This window comes from Acomys russatus, chromosome 6 (assembly GCF_903995435.1).
Source record: "Acomys russatus chromosome 6, mAcoRus1.1, whole genome shotgun sequence".
In the NCBI taxonomy this organism is placed as follows: domain Eukaryota; kingdom Metazoa; phylum Chordata; class Mammalia; order Rodentia; family Muridae; genus Acomys; species Acomys russatus.
This window is the reverse complement of record NC_067142.1, coordinates 29,200,798-29,220,318: the sequence shown is the minus strand read 5'-3', so window position 1 is coordinate 29,220,318 and position 19,521 is coordinate 29,200,798. Positions and strand designations below refer to the sequence as shown.

The window sequence follows — 19,521 nt, the reverse complement described above, 5'->3', positions numbered from 1 at the left end:
GAGTTTGACATCAACTTGAAAGATGAAAATCAGAGACCACTCCTTAAGATAGAAATAGAAAACAAACAAACAAAGCTTCTAAGTCCAAGCATCGATTTAAAAAACATTCAACCATCTTAATATAATGGAAATAAAGAATATCCTGGCAGGCCTCACTAAATAAAGCCACCCCACTGCGAAGGTCCTACCATCCTTGGTGTCAGTGCATGCACTTGAGGTAAGAGGAAAGAATAGCTTCTTGGATTATTAGAGGAAGGCAAGGCTGTTTACAAGAATGCCATTGAGGGGCTGGAGGGATGGGAAGGCCCAATGGTTACCAGAGTGTACTTAGGCAGGTGGCTCAAAACCACTTCTAACTCTAGTTCTGGAACTCCACAGTCATCTTCTGGCCCCTGGGGAAATTGTACTCATGGGAAACACCCCATCCCACCCCCCACCCACCCCAAACTTCCCCACTTGTAATTTAAAAATTGTTGCAAGCCAGGGTGGCCCAAGGCTTTCTCAGACACACAATGAGAGGTCAAAGGAACCTATTTCCGTGTTCTTGACCAGACACCGACTTGGAAAAGTCAAGTTGGCAGCTCAGCCAGATTTGTTTTGGTTCTTGGGAACTTGGCTTTTCACCCTGAAGAGACTTAAGTTGTGAGTCCCAAGGCTGTGTTTCCCTGGTGAGACGTTGTTTCATTGCTGGATCATCTTTCTGATGACTTCTATTTTGTTTCTTCTCTAAAAATTGTACATAAGACTCTGTATTTTTTTTTTTTTATAATAAGCTTGCTTACGTGTGCCATCGGTGTGTATGTGAAACCTCCTGATCCCACACTTTCTTATCTTCTCATGTGCTGGCTATCATTCCCTCAGGAGCCTGTCACTGAAGAACAACCTGCTTCTGGGTCGTAGAGTAAAACAAAATCATATAAAACAAAGAATAAGAAAATTTCTTTGAGAAGGAAAGCAAAGCCACCTTAAGGCTAGGAAAGTAGTTCCTCACCATTAGTGAAACTATTTACATTGCAACGGTCTGATGCAGAGATAAAAATAAGAAGCCTTGTACCTAAGAAATCTCATGCAGCCACTCAGAATTTAACTCAGTGCACTTGTCAGCATGTGAGCTTTGCTAGTCCTGACATAGTCTACCTCAGCAGGCTGGTCCTTCACTTTCTATAAGTACAGAACGTTTTTGTGTCATATTATCTCTAAATATATGTGCTTGGTTGAAATATACAAGTAGTTATCTCTCCTTTCAGGAAAGACTATTTGACAAAGCATGGGACAGAGAAGGTGTTGGCCACTCTTGAGTTTGATGGGACATAGGGCAGAGCCACCTTTATCCAACCTGTAGAATAATTGGCCACTTTGCATCTTTGAGACACGGAGGAAGGTCCAAGTGGTCACCAGGATCTATACTATTAAATCTTTCTTGGTCACCAGTGAAACGTGACTGAACTTAATTTAATTTGGGAATCAGGGTTTAAGCCACAATGAGTGACTGTGATGCTCTCTGAATGGGTTGGGTTGGCATTTTTGCAACATTCAAAATGGTTCCGTTGAAGTACAGAAATGTTCTTACCGATGACTCAGGAACAATGTGTGCACACTCTACTCACTAACTTCCACAGACACATAGTAATGATAAGATACTGGGGAGAGAAGCATCAAACCCACCCCATCACTCAAAGCCCTGGAAGTCAGTTCCCATGGTTGGGGAAAGCCACAGATAACTAATAGATTGGATCCTGGGTGGTCCATAGATCTCATCCTTGTGTGTGGAGGCGGAGGTCTCCATTTGGTTTCTACTTCTATTGCTTTCTAATCATCTTTTCCAAGAAAACATTTCACAGTGAGCTTGGAGACTAGGAATTAGACATATCCCTGACAGGTAGATAGGGAAGGGGTGGGGTCAAAGAGATTATGAAGATGACAAATTTCTAGCTACATCTTCATCCCTCTACCAGACCTCTTTTTTCATGTCATTAGGACCCCTCTTCTGCCTAACCCAGCAAGCTGGTCAAATATGCTCACACCTACCTGATGCTGCCTGATGCTCACACCGCACACACACTTCTTTTTTGTTTGTTTAAACTGACCAGCTCAAAATTAGGGAAGAAGTATTGTGCCACTAAAAACATTTAACTCACTCATCCCTCCAAGAGAAACAGCAGTTTCAGTCCCCTTTCTGCTTTTCAGGGACTCTTTTTCTCTGCCGGTCTCTGTCATCTTTACCCCATCTCACCATGTGTGTGTGTCTGTCTGTCTGTCTGTCTGAGTGTGCATATGCTTGTGTGTTGTATTGGTGTCTGTCTGCATGTGCTTCCCTGCTTCTTCACTTGTAATAAAGTTTGCTACCTGTTGCTGTCTGCTATGTCTGAGATTTTTTTCTATCTTTTATGATTTACATGGCAGAGAAAATGAACTGGATCAAGATCTCTAGACTATATCAAGAGCTGAGATGGTGGAGAGGGCGTTGCTGTCATCTATCTGTAGGCTGGCAGAATCAATAAGCTCTGGCTTCAACTGAGCAATGAGGCTCAGTGAACAAAGTAGAAAGCAACTGAGGCAAACTTTCAATGTCAACCTTGGGTCTGCACATGCATACACACGCCTGTACCCAGAAACATGTGATCACATACATAAACACACATACATAGAATACAACATGCATGAGGGGGGTGAGAATCCTTCAGCTTCTATGTTTGAATGGAACATGGGTATTTTAGGAGTTCGTGGGATTTCTTTCCTGCATTCTTCTATCCGGAGTCCTGACAGGACCCAAGAAAGACAAAGCAAGCTGCCCTTCGGAGTTCTAATAGGCTTCAAATCTGATTAGATCTAGTTTCAGAGTTTCTCATATCAAGTACAAGACAATTTCTTTCAGCTACATCCATTTAGCTTGACATGAATTCTAAAACAAAAAGTCTGCAAAGCCATTGATAACTCAGTGTGATAAGTCACAGGAAACCATACTTCAAACATTCTTTTGCCCAACATTTAAATGAGTGGCAGCAGCTTTGTCAGTGTGGCAGTTATGTGAAGACCCTGATAAAAAGCCCCTGTGGAAAATCTGATTGGAAGCTCCTATGATGAGTCTTCACGGCCAGACACAGAGGCACACAGCCAGGCACAGGCACAGGCACAGGCACAGAAGGCACACCCAGACCATGCTTGCAACTCCTCACTGAGGAGGAGCTTGCTTTAGTTATCACCAGGTCAGCCTGTTTCAAGCACCATGATGATGGCTGCTGCTTCACAGTGACGCTCACCCACGTACTTAAAAACACACAGACTTCACAGAGCTAAGATGAGCAATCACAAATTCCAGCTCTCTTTACGGAAGCCGACTATGTCAGTCAAAAAGCAAATTTAAGTCCTTTCATAGGAATAAGTACCAGAGCCTGACACTGCTGTGACAGGTAAGGGGGAAACCCTACCACCACTGGAGAGGGCAGAATCTGTGCTATAGAGGGAACCTCTAATGCTGTGGACCTGTGTTGTCATGACAACTTTCCAGTACCTGCTATGAGATGGCCAACGCACAGTGACTAGTTGCTAAGGGACCCAACCCAATGAGCTTTCCATTTTCTCAGCCGGAGGACAGAAAGATGATACACATATGAAGACCATTCTGATCTTTGTTATATCTGCACTGTATAAGACTGATGTGTACCCCATTTCCATAGTCCAAACATAACAGCACATATGCATTGTAAGCTTGCTTTGAAAAGCGGGGACCAGAGATAGCTCTCATCACATGCATGTGCCTACTTTAACCATCAGAATCTTAACTGTCAAATATAGTTTTTAGTCCCACCCCTGGACACCTAAAGGGAAATATTCTTCCATAAGTTAAATATTTTGGCTATCCTACAGGTAGAGGACGGGGTTAAAATTCCAAGCAGGGTGGAGGGAAAGTCCAGAACTGCACCTGCCACACAGGACTTCAGACACCACATTCAATACCGAATGCTTCCAGGATTAGAGCAGCAGGATTTTACCCATACTTCCTGGTGTGGCGACATTCCTCCTCACCAACTGGATGTCCTACAATTCAAGTGCACTTCTATGAACTATTTTCTTGGAAGTGGCTTAAAGTCTAACCTCTCATGCTCGCTCCTATAACAATACCCCAAGTTGCCACCCATGATTTAAACCAGGCTCCCTATAAGCTCTTACTCTGACTCAAGAATTTTTCTGGGATAGTGTATAGAACTCTTGAAAACATAATACTTACATTTGCAGCGTTACTATAAAGAATATTAGAAGATACACAACTAAAGAGCTAGATGGTAGAGATGAACTGGCAAGTCCAGGCACTTTTACAGTGGTATGCCTACATCTCCATGTAGCCATGTCCACGGAAGTTCTGTTCTCTGATCTCTTTAGTCCAGGGTCTTTGTGACTTTTACAGACAGGGATGATTAACAATGAGCTCACGCCCTCAGTGTCCCTACTTCCTTGTAGTTGAGGACTAGGAATGAAAGTTCTAAACTTCTAGTAGTAATTTGATCTTCCTGGGGACCAGTTACACCCAGAAGCCAAGCCAGAGTCATGTTGCTAGAATAAAAGACATTCCTATTACCTGTGAAAACTGCAAAGGACTTAGAGCTCCCAATCATGAATCGGGGTCAAAGATCAAGAGCTAGAACTAAGATTCTCAGAGTCCAGACTCCCTGAGAAATCACAAGCATCCCAGAATGAGTCTGCCAAGACCCAAGGAAGAAGAATAAATTATAGTTTTTATTATAAACTATGATACAAAGTCAACACCATGGAAGTGATCATATTTGCCTGCTCTCCCAAGGCACCCTTGCCCCCCATGAAGGCATTACACGGTTGTATTAGAAGCAGTCACTATTAGGTCCAACTATTTATTGCAGCCATTGCAATCTGCTGTTGCCTTCTATTTAATTAAACAGCTATCTGGGTTCTGCAGGGAAAGAATAAATCATTTAATATGAAAGTGTACATTTGCCTACTTATGTTAGCTATTTTAGAGAAAGAAAAAGAGGATGAAGAAGTGAAGGAGAAAGGCAGGAGAGAGAAAAGGGAGGAAGAAATTAAAAAAGAGTCTGCCAGATGCCAGCCTTTTGAGGATGCTAATATCCAGGCTGAATCCGCTTTGTAATTTCCTCCCATTCTGTGGATTACTTCACTCCATGAGTCAAAACATTTCATCCTACACACGCAGAGCATTGTGAACGGGGCCTCACACGCCAGGGCTGATTAGGAGACACGCTCCGCATCCCTCTGAGAGACAGAGTTCTTTTTAATCTCCAGGATAAAGATTTTTAAATGTCACTTTTCCCACTGCCATATGACTTACATATTTTTAAACCACACTTCATTTCCAGCAAGCATTGTACCAAAAGCTTGGTGATCAAGGACAGACATGATTGTTAATAATTGTGTAAATCCTGACAGCTTATATTTAAATATAGCTTGTTGAAAATGTTAGCATTATATCCGGAACTGATTCTGGTCTAATGTTATATAAATGAAAAGATTTCACTTAATCTTTTCTTTCCCTCCCCTTTTCTTTTTAACCCTAGCATCTTAAACAGGTGGCATTTTGCTAACACTTAATAAAGGCATGTCATAAACTGATCTTTACAAAAGAAAATAAAACGTCCTGCATTCATAAGCTGGGACAACTTTGTTTCTATTTGTCCTGATAAACTAAAAAAAAATTTTCCAAAGAATTCTGTGTGTTCAGAGTGGTATATTTAAGCATGATCAAACAGTGCATTTAGTGATATTTTATGGTTCTCACATGTGATCATAGCCAAATCTACAGTGATTTGTCATCCAATTTACCACAAATGCCCCAGTGTAGGAAAGCTGGAGCTTCTCTCCCTGTCGGAAAACAGAACAGAACATTTGCATAGCAGCAAAGCCCCTGTTTGGTACAACTTAGCCATCAGCATGTCACCATCTCCCACCTCGCTCATTCTGACAGATAGCCTTCAGAATGCGATGTCCCAGGCCACATTTCCCATGATCAGGAATACAGATCCCTTCTGAAGCAAGCCATCGGTGACACACTGGATCCTCGCAAGGCACAGCCTCTGCCAGATGAGGGCAGCGCCCCATGGGCCCTGTAGACTCAATGAGCACATGGCGCTGTCTCATCCGAAAGCCTGAAAGGAGAGAGAAAGCAAGATTTTTAGTGTTTCACCCCGATCCAGCAAAGGCAAAGAGGCAGCTGCTGAGCAGCAGGTAAAAATTTCTTTGCAAACACCTGCAGCTCTGAAGCACGCATTGCTTTCATATGTTTTACTTATGAGATGGAGGGTTACAAAATGGAAAGAAAAAGAATGAGTGTAAATGTGTCTTTAGGGAGAACTTGGACAGATGGAATTAGATGAAGTAAGAAGAGGGTGTATCCATGGTATCCACAAGGAAGGAGCATCAGTGAGGACATGCAGCAGCGTCTACTGACAGATATATCCACATTTCCTTCTCACTATTGCTTTTGACATCCTTGCTGCTTTACATTAATATTTCATTATTATGTATACAGCGCTCTGCCTGCATGTACCCCTGCAGGCCAGAAGAGGGTACTGGATCATATTATAGGTGATTGTGAGCCACCATGTGGATGCTGGGAATTGAACTCAGGACCTCTGGAAGAGTATTCAGTGCTCTTAACCGCTGAGCCATCTCTCCAGCCTAGTCTTTACATTAAACCACACGCGTATACCTCTGCCTGTGCCTAGTGCCTGGCCATTCACAGCTTCCTGCTTTGAGAGTTCCCTAGACAGCTTCTGAGAGATTTCTACATCAGCACATCTATCAAGCACATCTGTGACCTCATTTTCCACCATACCTGGACATGGGTTCTCAAACTCACAGAGTCAACAATAAGGACATAGACAGGTCTTAAAATACTACAGAATCACAAACTACACTTTAATCGAAGTAAAGTAGAAGAAAAAGATCAACTGTGAAACTGTAAAACGTGGTAAGAGTACAGGAAGGCCTAATTGGATGTCTACAGGTAAAAAATGCAAATAGATCCATATTTATCACCTTACAAAACTAAAGTACAAATGGATCAAAAAACTCAATTTAGCACCAGATGCACTAAATCTATTAGAAGAGAAAGTGGGGAAGAGCCTTGAACTCATTGGCACAGGACAATACTTCCTGAACAGAACACCCACAGCTCAGACTCTAATATCAACAATTAATAAATGGGACCTCATGAAATTGAAAAGCTTCTGTAAGGCAAAGGACACTGTCAATAGAACAAAATAACAGCCTACAGTCTGGGAAAAGATTTTCACCAACCCTACATCCGACAGATGGCTAATATCCAAAATACATAGAGAACTCAAGAAATTAAACACCACCAAACCAAACAACCCAATAAAAAATTTGAGTAGAGAGCTAAACAGAGAATTTTCAACAGAGGAATCTCAAATGGCAGAGATGCACTTAAATAAATACAAATTAAAGCAACCCTGAGATTCCATCTTACACCTGTCAGAATGGTTCAGATCAAAAGCTCAAGTGACAGAACATGCTCGTGAGAATGTGGAGAAAGGTGAACATTCCTCCATTACTGGTGGGAGTCCAAACTTGTATAATCACTTCAGAAATCATTCTGGTGCTTTCTCAGAAAATTGGGAATAGTGCTACCTCAAGACACTGCTATACCACTCCTAGCATATACCCAAAAGATGCTCCACCATACAACAAGGACACTTGACCAACAATATTCATAGCAGCGTTATTTGAAACTGGAACAAAACCCTAGATGGCCCTCAACAGAAGAATGGATAAAAAAAATTGTGGCACATTTACACAATGGACTACTGCTCAGCTATTTAAAACCAGGAAATCAAATAAATAAATAAATAAAACCAGGAAATCCTGATATTTACAGGCAAATGAATGGAACTAGAAAAGACCATCCAGAGTGAGGTAACCCAGATGCAGAAAGACAGGCATGGTATATACTCACTTATAAGTAGATATTAGCCATATAATACAGGATAACCACACTATAACCCACAGATCTAAAGAAGCTAAGTAACAAGGAGGACCCTAGGGAGGATGCTTAATTCTCATTCAGAAGGACAAACAGAATAGACACTGGAAGTGGCTGAAGAGAGGAAACAGGACGGGAGCCTATCATAGAGGTCTTCTGGAATACTCCACCCAGCAGGGGGTGGAAGCCGAAGCTGAGTCTCACAGCCAAACTTTGGGCGGAGCTCAGGGAGTCTTATGGAAGAGTCGGAGGATAGAAGGACCCAGAGGGGACAGGAACTTTACAAGGAGACAAACAGAGCCAAAAAATCTGGGCCCAGAGGGACCTGCAAAAACTGTTGCACCGATGGAGGACCATGCATAGAGAGGACCTAGACTTCCTGTTCAGGTGTAGTAGATAGGCAATACAGTTTCCTTGTGGGTCCCATAATACGGGAAGTAGGAACTACTTCTGACATGAGCCCTGTTGCCTGCTCTTGGATCACTTCCTCCTGGCTAGACGGCCTTGACAAGCTACAGAGGAAGAGGTTGCAGGTAATTCTGATGACAGGCTGGGGTCAGATGGTAGTTGGGGAGGGCTCTCCATTTCTAAGGACTAGGGGAGGGAGAGAAGGGCAGAAAGAGACAGTAGGTGGGGCCAGGAGGAGATGAGGGAAGGGCTACAATTTGGGATATAAAGTGAATACATTGAAAAAATAAATTAAAAAATATTTAAAAAGAGTATAAGAAAATGGAGTGTGGGCTTGCTCTCCAAGGCTTTTGTGTATTCAGCGTTCTTGGGCTGTTGCCATGAGAGAACATGGGTACTCTCTTCTTGTATCTTTCCATTTGTCTACATATGAGAAATAGAAACTATTCTTTGTTTTTACAGAACGTGTTTGTTTTTGTATAATTTAAAATGACATAGGAAAACAGTAACAGCAACATGACTTTAAGAATGAATGAGAACAAGCCGAGACCCATTAACAACATGGACTTGCAACTCTTGGTCCTCTTGATATGTCACTTTTATAGACACAGATATCACCCACCTTATCTCCCACTGTTATATTTACTGATCTGGGCCCTTTAGTTTCTTTTTCAAACTGGTTCTCATATACTCCCACCCTGACCTCAACCTCACGCCAAAGGTGAAGATGATGTTGAACTTCTCAACCTGCTGTCTCTACTTCTGCCTGGTCCAGGCAGTGCTGGAGATTGAATCCAGAGCTTCCTCAATGCTGGGTAGGTGCTCTACCAGCTGAGCTAATTTTCTAGCCAACAGTCCTTTAATGGAACCCCTCCCCTGCCCAAGTACATGTGTTCGAATGCTTAGTCACGTGCTGGTAATGCTGATCGGGAGGTGGTAAAGCCTGTAGGAAGTGAAGCCTCTGGAGGAGGGAGTGGGTCTCTGGAGGAGGGCCTTGAGGTTTGACTGCTTGGCCTCTCTTCCTGTTCATTGTCTGCATCCTGACTGCAGATGCAATGTGACTGGTCCCCATGCAATGGGACTGGTCCCCATGCAATGGGACTGGTCCCCCGGGACATCTGCTACCATTCCTTCCCACCATTATGAATTTGATCTCTTGAGCACTAACACCAAATAAACCTGTCTTCCCCCTGACTTTGACGAGGTATTTGGCCACAGCAAGACAGCAAGAAGAAACTAATAAACTACTTAGACATCATTTAACCGATGGTGATTATTTCCACAATAATAAAATTGTTAGGTTTAGGGCCAATTAAAGCAATAACAACAATGCATATCTTCATTGTGCTGTTAGTTCTCGAACTCCACATCAAGTTCTCAAAATACAGCCACAGCAAGCTCAGCATCCTTCCTTGGGAGCCTCGGGGAGAGTTAGAAGGAGCATGCAGGGCAGTCTACCTCACGGCATAAATCAAGGGTTTCCAAGCATTGCCATCACAGGACTTGAATGACCTCTACTCTTGCCTGAAACACCTGTGCCCTGCTTGTTTACTGGCATTTGGTTGTACTTGTTTAACTTTCATCTTTGAACAAGAAACAGCATGATTTACACTTCTGTCAACCATCTTGGAGCACAGCACGGAAAATTAGCATTCTCAATGGAGGGATTTGGGTGTCCTGTTTCTGGGAGCTTAAGCCAGTGAGGGGCACATGCAAGTTCCCTCTATAAATCATGTTGCATCCATCTTGCCATAAATCTATAGAGTGCATCTCCTCAGTCAATAAATTCTTTTAGGCGTGTGTGTGTGTGTGTGTGTGTGTGTGTGTGTGTGTGTGTGCTGCCCTTGTCCAAACTCTAAGTAGGATCAAAGCACACCACAAGCTCAGCATAAAACAAGCACCATGGCCTCTTGTTAGAGTTCACTTACTCACACACTGGCAACCGTGCCCGCAGTAAACACCAGGACTTTCCCAGGCGTTCTATTCCAAAAGATTTACAACAACCGAGTTCACCGTGGCTGTGTCAGCCAATGTCTCACAACTGTTGAATTCTATGTTAGTCACATAGTATTATTCGGTAAATATTAATAATCATGTGATATTGGTACCCTGTATTGGAGGGAAGGCAACAAGCAAATGTTTAACTCTCACTGACATATACATAAATAAAGGGGAAGAGTGTGCACAGCAATTAACCACAACAGCGACAGATGGTTCAATTACAATATTCTGGACTTCAGTCCTCTAGACGTCTATAAGGTTCTCTTTCCATCTTAGATATCTGAAAACAAAGGCCAGATTGCAATATATTACTTCTCCAAGAACTTGTCACCAGTAGGTGGGAGGGGGGGGTGTAAGAAATTGACCAGAGTTCTAACTTCATAGACTCGGCTCCTGTGTGAACTGTCGTTTTGGCCTCATTTCATCAGGTAAGCCTCAAAGGCATCATAGATCAATCCCTTAAGCCGAACTTAGACAGACTAGAGAGCATGATTTTGGGCTATGTGTAGGAAACAGTTACAATCATTATTTCATGGCCAGAAATTTACCATGTACCTTTGATGGAATCAATATTCTCAAGGTTTTTTTTTTATTTGTTTGTTTGTTTACTTACTTTCTTATGAGTTCTAAACCCAATATATATAGTTAAGTGTATCACTGTATTGTAGGCAATTGAAAAGACTTAATAGTAGGCTGGAGGGTAAAGACAGAAGACAAGATGGCAGAAGAGTAGTCAACAGCTTTTAGTTGAAGACAGAGAAAAATTTAAGGGGGCAGTAAGTATATCAAAGTCTGAAGACTGTATTTCTGCCATGTCATGGAATAACAGTGTCCGCGTGAGCTTCTGGAGAACTGTTTATGAATGCCAGTGTCCCCATGCCTACTCTTGGGGCTAGGCTGGAAGACATATCCAGCAGATTACACACAGATGGCAGAAGCCTACTGCACTGCTTGCTAAGCATTGCATTTGCTGTTTATCTCTGGCAGGCCTGGATATGGGATAAGGATACTGAGCCAAAGAACCTAATAAGACTGAAGTGGTGTGTGTGTGTGTGTGTGTGTGTGTGTGTGTGTGTGTGTGTGTGCGCGCGCGCGCATGCACACACACATGTACACATGCACATGCTTATATGTAGGCTAGAGAACAACTTTGGTTGTCATTCTTTATATGTATCTTGCTTTTTGAAACAGGGTATCTCTCTAAGGTTAGGCTGGCCGGCTAGCAAGCTCCAGGAATCAGCCTGTCCCTGGCAGCCCAACGCTGGGACCACAAACACACAGCACTACACTTGACTTATTGCACATGGTTTCTGGGAATCGAATTCAGGTCACCATGCGTGTATGATAAGCACTTTACTGAATCAGGCAGCCCCTCCGCCCTTCGCCTTAGAGTAACTCTTTATTTCTAATTCTTTAGATATCAACCTTGCCTGTATGTATGCAGAGGTACATTTTATAGCACCATGATTATTTCCAAACCTATTATACCACAGAAAATAAAAAGCACTGATAAGGTGAAGTCATCAAGAAAAAATTCAGTACTTTGCCTAAGAAATAGGTGTAGCCCACTGTCAGTCAACACACAGACATACAAAAGTAAAAAAGAAAAAATTATCTGCTAACATAGATATTATTTGAAATAAAACCAAATGATTTTTATAGGATTTATAGACATGTAGGACTAGAGCCAACCCAGCAAGCAACAATGGAAACTGGAAATGTTTCCACTGTAAAATTAGATTTCAGGCACGTCGATTCCTGACCTCAATTTTCTGTCTATATTAATTTTGCAGAACATAAAGGATTTCTTTAAGAATAGTCCTTACTTCTTCATTTAAAAATATTTTTTTCCTGTAGGGACTTTGGAGGCTCTTGTGTGTTGTGGTTGGGGGTGGTACTGCATTGGAGAGAAGGAGAATCTTCAAAGCCCTACATGGAGGCAGGTGGCTGTTAGGATGCCACATATGAAAGTCACCATCGAACTCCTCTTCAGAGGAGTGCCTTCCTAGAACTTGTCTGCAAGGAACAAGGGTGTTAGGTAAACCTATTTATCAAGCAGAATTTTTTTTAACTGCATCAAATCTATGTGTGGGGGCTTATCCATCATCATTTTCTTCAGGCCGACTCTCTTTTGTATTTCTCTAATTATAACACTGTGGGAGTATCTCAGGGATAAAACAATAAGCGGCGACACAACCTGATCCTATTGAAATTCCTCTGGAAGGTGTCCCAGCCTCGCTTGACAAGCACCAACCTGCCGAGCGCTGCTCCCCTTGTCTGCCTGTCACTGACGTGATGGAAGGTGCAGGGCCTGCGAACGCTGACTGATTTTCTAATGTGCTCTGACTAAGCTGTCAGCCACAAGCCTTAGATGATGCCTGATTGAGGTGTGTCTGATTTAGAACAACAGCCACAGAAAGATAATTTCTATAATGATTTATTCTATCAGCTAATAAAACATTCCCCATCATCTAGTTACGCCATTCCTTTCTGTTTTTTTTTTTAAATGTGAATAAAAAGAACAGAAGAAAATAAGAAAAAACCTGGGGATTAGGAGGATGTGTGTGTTGGGCAAAGGTCTTAGCCTTTCCATGTCTGCTTCCTTCTTGTTTGCTTTATTTCCCCTCAAATCTTCTATTTTCTTTCTGTATAACATATACTCATATGTGTAACTATTAAAGAATATATCTCTATAATCATATACTTGTGTACATACATGGGGGGGGGTATAAAGTATCCAGGAATGTATCTACATTTCAGATCTCTGCTAGTGAGTTGATTGATTTCTTGAGTAGGGAATTTGGATACAAACCCCACTGCTGTCCCAGGGGTTTTTCAACACTTAGTATGTGAACTGTTGGTCCAGGCTCTGTGGACTTCTAAATTATATTTACTTTGTGCCAATCAGAGACTCTGGCCCAGTCCCTATAGGATTATGGGACAGAAACAGAGAACAAGGGGAACCCAGACTTCATCCTCACCAGTTGGTAGAAATAACAGGATGATTGCTCCCATCACCACATCGACATGGTCTGCCTGTCAGCACAGAATCATTTCCCCAGAGGAGAGCTCCATTCCTTATTTTTCCCAAGAGGCATTAGAGGCAGGTGGTCCTGCCAGGTTTCAGCAAGACCTACAGGACTGATTTCTCTCTGCTTTAGGGAATTATTTTAAAATAGCAAACTCCCTGCCCTGAATAACAATCACAGAAGCTGTCCATTATTCCTGACTATGGTTACTTAGCAGTGCAAGAAGAAGTCATTTTCCAGGTGTGCACTGAAGTTAGCCACTTTCAGGCTGGGCTCTATAAAAACAAAGGTACTAACAGTGCCTCCAATATGTCCCCCAAAGGCTTCAGGACTGCTCTGCCTTCAAGTCACAATTCCCATTGGCCCTAAGCAGCCTTTCAGAACCCAAGATCAAGCCTCTGGAAGAAACTTTTGCCTAGGGTAAAATGCATACTCCGTAGTTACCTGTTACCCTCCATTTCTACCCACTCCTATGAGTGTGGTTCCCTTCCCCTTTTCTATTGGTGACACTGAAGTTGCACTGAGTGTGGTGCCAGCACCACTGCTGATCTATGGCAGCTCAAAGGTTCCTTCTCAGGGGCCAGGGTTCACCTGGCTACTTCTGTGCACAACTGGAAGGTGGTTTCTATTTTTAAGTATAGATTTATGCATTGGTCCAAAGGTCTTTAGGCTTATCAAGGAAATAAGCAGATGGATCTTTGTGTTTGAAAATACACTGTACTTGGAATAAGGGAGCACTGGGGTCAGCCACAGCTTAGCTATTGTCGTTTTTATTTAGGTGTGTGTTTGTGTGTGTGTGTATACGCATGCTTCTGCAGGTTCATATGTTTGAATGCTTGTGTGCATATCAGAGAACAGTCTCTGCTCTTGTTCCTCAGACACTGCCTATCATGTTTTCTGAGACAAGGTTTTTCACTATCCTGGAGCATACAGAGTAGAATACACTGGCTGGCCAGTAAGCCCAGGGCTGTCTTTCTCTGCCTCCCAGCACTGAGATTCTATGTGTGTGCCAATACGTATGACACTTTTTGCATTGAGTTCTGGGAATCAAACCAAGTCCTTCAAGCTTGTAAGGAAGGGACTTTAGCAAATAAGCTGTCCCCATGGCCAAGATTAGCCACTGAGTCACCATAGGATGCAAGAAAAACCAATCTACTTCCCCTTCCTCTCAGTTTGGCATCCTATGACCATTTGTATGCTTCTGGCAACAACAGTGCTAATGCAGAGATGAGCGTAGAATCTATCTAAATATGGGGAGTTTAGAAAGAAAAAAAACTATTGTTTCCAAGCTCTCTAGATTAGAAGGATTAAGTCAAGGAAGGAGCCATGTTCCTTCTGAGCACTCCTGGGAAGGATGGCTTCACTGTCTCCTGCAGCTTCGGCGGCATGCTGATTATAATGTGCACAACTATGGTTCCCAGTGTCTGTATCCTTCTCCATGTGACTTTTATCCTTGTTTTTCTATGGCTCTGTATCCTCACATAGTGCTCTACTTTCTGAGTGTCCATCTCTGCCCAGAGTTCTGCTTTTTATAAGACCATCAGCCATTGTGATAGGGCTGACCACTTTAGTTTGGTCACTTACCACTCCCCCATTTCAGGCTATGACCCTTTTGCAAATGCCATCATAATTAATTATTGCACACATGCAGTATGTGCACAAGACTTGAACACATCTTTTCAGGGAACAAAAATTCAATATACATGAATGATGCATATAAGCATATTTTCAGGAGGTAACACGCTCAGGATAAGGCCCAGTCAGGAGAGAGTTCTACACAAAGCTGTGCTGAGGGAACACACAAGGAGAAAGAGTTACAGCTTTCCCAGAGATGTGTCTGAGTTTATGTGGAGAAGGAAGACTGAAATTAAATTAAATTTAAAAGAGCAGTTCTTTAAAGTGTTTTGTGAAAATTTTGGTTCACGTGAAAATACATGCAACACAGAAATAGGAGAAGACATATTCTCCAAATTGCCATAAAGTAGCCAGTGGTCCAGAACAAGAAGAATGACAACTCAATATGTATTGAGTAATCATCCACAAAATGTGGCCCCAGAATTACTTTTGCCTTCTGCAAACATCCTTCAGGGGCCATCATTCCCCATCTCGCTCTTCCTCTTCTGCACCCTCAGCCTTTGAAGGCTGAAAGCAGTTGAATTGCTTTGCATTCTGGGAACCTTAGGACCTACCCACTCGAGCCACAACCCATGGTCAGAGAGTGTTCAGGAATGCACACAGAGCCCAAGCAAGTGTGAAGTTCCTCTCCAGAACTCTTTCTGGAGCTATGGGAGGAGAAATTCTCTACTGCATTATTTGTTATCTTAAGCGAAATCCCCTGCTGTATTTGGATCTGGGAAGATGGCTTATCAAGCTCAACCTACTACGGAGAATGAGGGAAGGAGATGACGGCCACTCGGAGACCTGAAAAGTAGAAAGATTGAAATGAGAAAGTCCAGAGCCCCTGAGATTGTTCATGCTGTGGAATGTCATCCCACTGGCTGTTGTGAATTTGGCTGATTGAGCTAATAAGTCTCTTCTTAGATCGAAAATGAATACAAACTGGGACTCAATGTTACCCACCTCCATAAGTGTCCCAAGTAAGATGAGGTCCACTTGCTGTGTTGAGTGCATCAACATCTTTAAAAGCAAAGAATGGCATTCTGTGTAGTAAAAGTTAAGTTCATGGAAGTGCCTGGCTATAGCAGTGGCGGTCTTGGTAAAGCTTGATGTGGTTTGGTTTTTGACACAGTTACCTTGAAATGATGGCAGGGCACAGATGAAATATAGTGGGTCCTAGGAGCACACAAGGCACCCCAAGGAGTCTCATGCATAGCTATAGGAGAACAACAAGTTCTCATTATATACTGAGCACAATTTGTGCTATTATTTTTAATGGAAGCTTTTCCATGTCCATGAAGGTGGACGATACTGAGATTACATGATCTACTATTTAGTTGCACATTGCCGTGTGCAAACGTCTGACAAAAGCAACTTCCCAAATGAAGGCAAAGTTTACTCTGGCTCACATGGGGAGCAGCCCACATGTCATGGAGAGCATGTTGCCTGAACAGCCTCCATCCACAGTGGCTGAACCTTGAGGTCTGGCTAGTTCACATCTTAGAAGACCAGGAAGTAGAGAGGAGAACAGGAAGTGTGGCAGATCTGTAGTCCCCAAACACATGTTCTCTGTTACTCATGTATCCTAGACACTCTCCTCATCTCAAAGGTTCTACAGCACCCAGAAACAGACCTCCCAGCTGGAAAGGAAGTGTTTGACCACACGAACTTGTGAGGATAATCATGTCATATAGAAGATTAGTTCAGCATGCCGGGACCTGTTAAGCATGTTAGCATTTTCCTGTCCCAGTTTCAATGTTGCTTTTTCCCCTTTCCCCTTACACTAAGAGTCAGAGTGAATGAAATTGCTGCCTGCCTGGTACACAAACATGGGGCTAGCCATGGATGACAATCATGTGAGATTCTGGTGGCTATGCACTGTCTTGCACAGACAGGGGACACAAGGATCACTGTACTCAACAGTTGGGCGTGTGCTGTTTCTCTGCATGTAAAGTAGGATTATAGCTGAGAAAACACAATTTACCATCTGGGAAGCATTCAGAGATTTTTTTTTCTCTTCAAATTAATAAAAGAAATTTTTCTCAGCATAACATACATGCAAGGAGAAAAGACACTCATGGAAACTAAAAGGTCAGCGAAGGATGGCAAGATGGTTCTGGAAATGGACTTTTAGGGGTAGGAGAAGGACATTTTAAATACAAAATGGAAAACGCTAGGTTACAATGGCTAACTAAATTAAACAAAACAAACAAACAAAAAAACAAACCCGAAAATGTTACTTTAAGCCTCAGGACACTAAACACCAACCAATATATGCACACATATGTAATATCCCTTATTAAAATAGAAAATAGAAAACCAAAAGTTAAATGTGGAAATCTAAAAATAAAGCTGTAACAAAAATACTTGATTTCTGGTGTATTTACCTGAGTCACTCAGGACTTCAGTGTAACCATCACTCACATGAAAGAGTCAGATTTTCATTTTGATTTGAGACAGGATCTTGTGTAGCCAGGCTAACCTCAAATTCATTGTGTAGCCAGGAATGACCTTGAATTTCTAATCCCCCTGCCCTACTCCCCCAGTGCTAGGATTAGAGGCACATACCAGCAAACCTGGTTTTATGTGGTACTGCAAGTGGAAGGCGGAGCTTTGTGCATGCTAGGCCAGCAATCTGCTGCCTCGGCTGCATCACTAGGACCAACATTGTTCCCAGTTGAGTAACATCCACGTACTCAGCTGTGAGCTTAAAGTAAAAGGCAATCAAGGTCAGCTTCTGCGCTCCACAGAAATGTCCTCGGCTGCCTCCCTAATAACTGAATGCTGCCAAGCCTGAGCTAATTATCTAAATACAAACAAATGCTGTCTTAAGCTGTCTTAGTCTACCACGGAGTAGATGTGTGTACTGGAAGTGAATGACGCATGTACATAGGGACTCACCTTTCTTCCCCTGAGGATCATGGCAGTTTTCATGAACACACGGGCCCCAGGATGACCAGGCAGACACTATGCAGTCCGTTGAGCAAGGAACATGGCAGAGCTGGGAGGTTGAAGGGGCAGGTCCCAAACATAATGTCCTTTCCACAGGTCTAGAGACTAAAAAACAAAAAACAGAAATGCCTATGTTACACTCTTTGGGCTTTCCTAAAATTGTTCATACCCTTATCAGATTTAAGATTGTAAATAGTACATGCAGTCAAGACAAACATTTTCTAATATGAAGGTTTAGTTCTAAGTTATTAGCCTTTGGGGTGAGTAAAGAAAGAGACAGAGACAGAGGGCATGTACTTGAGCTTCCTGAATTACAAAGGACTCCTAGGGAACTCAAGAGATCAGTGGGGATATCACAGACACAAATTACCGAGAGGTATGATTTAAAACAAAATTAAATGGCTTGGTGAAGTTTCAGGAAGAGGCCATCTTAACTATATAAATGACTGGGTGGCTATGAAAAATATCAAAGTCGAACCCCTAAGGTGCAGTGTTTAGCATAACCAATCTACTGCTGTGACTCCCCGGAGGGGTGGAGCTGGCAAAGCCTGGGAAGAAAAATGTTTCTTGGAACAAGAAGAAAAATGGGACTCCAAATGCAGGTCTGGTTTGGGAAAGCAGTTTGCTAGCTGGGTTACCCAGAGGTTCAAGGGCTCCAAGGTAGGAGAACTTCCAGGTGTGCAGATCCGGGCCCTGAGCTGGGTCCCCTTAGGACGCAGTCAGTGCCTGTCTGTCACCTGTGTTCATTGTCCTCTGCCTGGAGATCCACAGTCCACAAGAACACAAGACACAGAAGAGACCACAAGTTCCTGGCCTCTGTGTAAATTTAATCATGGAAACTGGAGCCCCTGGGAACGGAAATGACGCACTAAGGCCTCATGTGTTTACACCTATAGCAGCGCTACTTACTATAGATGAATTGCAGAACTGCTCCGGGTGTACATCAACAGGAGCATGGCTAAAGGGAGACTTCAGGGAAAGCAGAATAGAATGCAGATTCTAAGAAGGGTGAAAAGGGGATAATGGAACAAGAAGGGATAAATATGATGGGAGGAGCAGGAGGAGTAGAGGAGGGAGGAAAGATAAACCTACACTAAAGACCTCTGAAAATGCCATATGGGCACCTACCACTGTAGAAGTGCCTGGAAATAGACACACGTTCATAGATAAGAAGGACCCCATAAGCCACGCCACATATTAAAAACTGTTTTCCTTTCTCTTGTGTACCCTTCAGAACTTGGTGGCAAACCCTATCGATGGACACATCAAACACTTGAGTCCTAAGCCAAGGACACCTGAGGCCAGGGCCAACCTGGAGGCTCTACCCCTACTGATCAAAGCAAGCAGGTAGTATCTCGGAAGGGAAAAATGGCTGGCGGAATAGGGAGCAAATGTGACCCTAGCACATGAAAAGTGCCATAATGAGACTCTGTTTTCAGTACAGTGGAGATATACTAATTCTTAAAACGTACATCAAAAAGACGATTCAAATGTCAAGCTGTTTGCTTTTCTTACACAGAGTTG

General features: G+C 42.7%; 1 protein-coding gene across 1 annotated transcript in view; it reads right to left on the bottom strand.

Annotated features, from left to right (window-relative positions):
• Positions 1–19,521, bottom strand: part of Thsd7b (thrombospondin type 1 domain containing 7B) — an 839,983-nt gene that overhangs the window by 443,494 nt on the left and 376,968 nt on the right. The window contains exons 6-7 of the mRNA XM_051147323.1: positions 17,947–18,102; positions 5,937–6,134 (exon numbers count right to left, since the gene is read on the bottom strand). Coding sequence (XP_051003280.1) covers positions 5,937–6,134; positions 17,947–18,102 — 354 coding nt within the window. The remainder of the gene's footprint in view (positions 1–5,936; positions 6,135–17,946; positions 18,103–19,521) is intronic.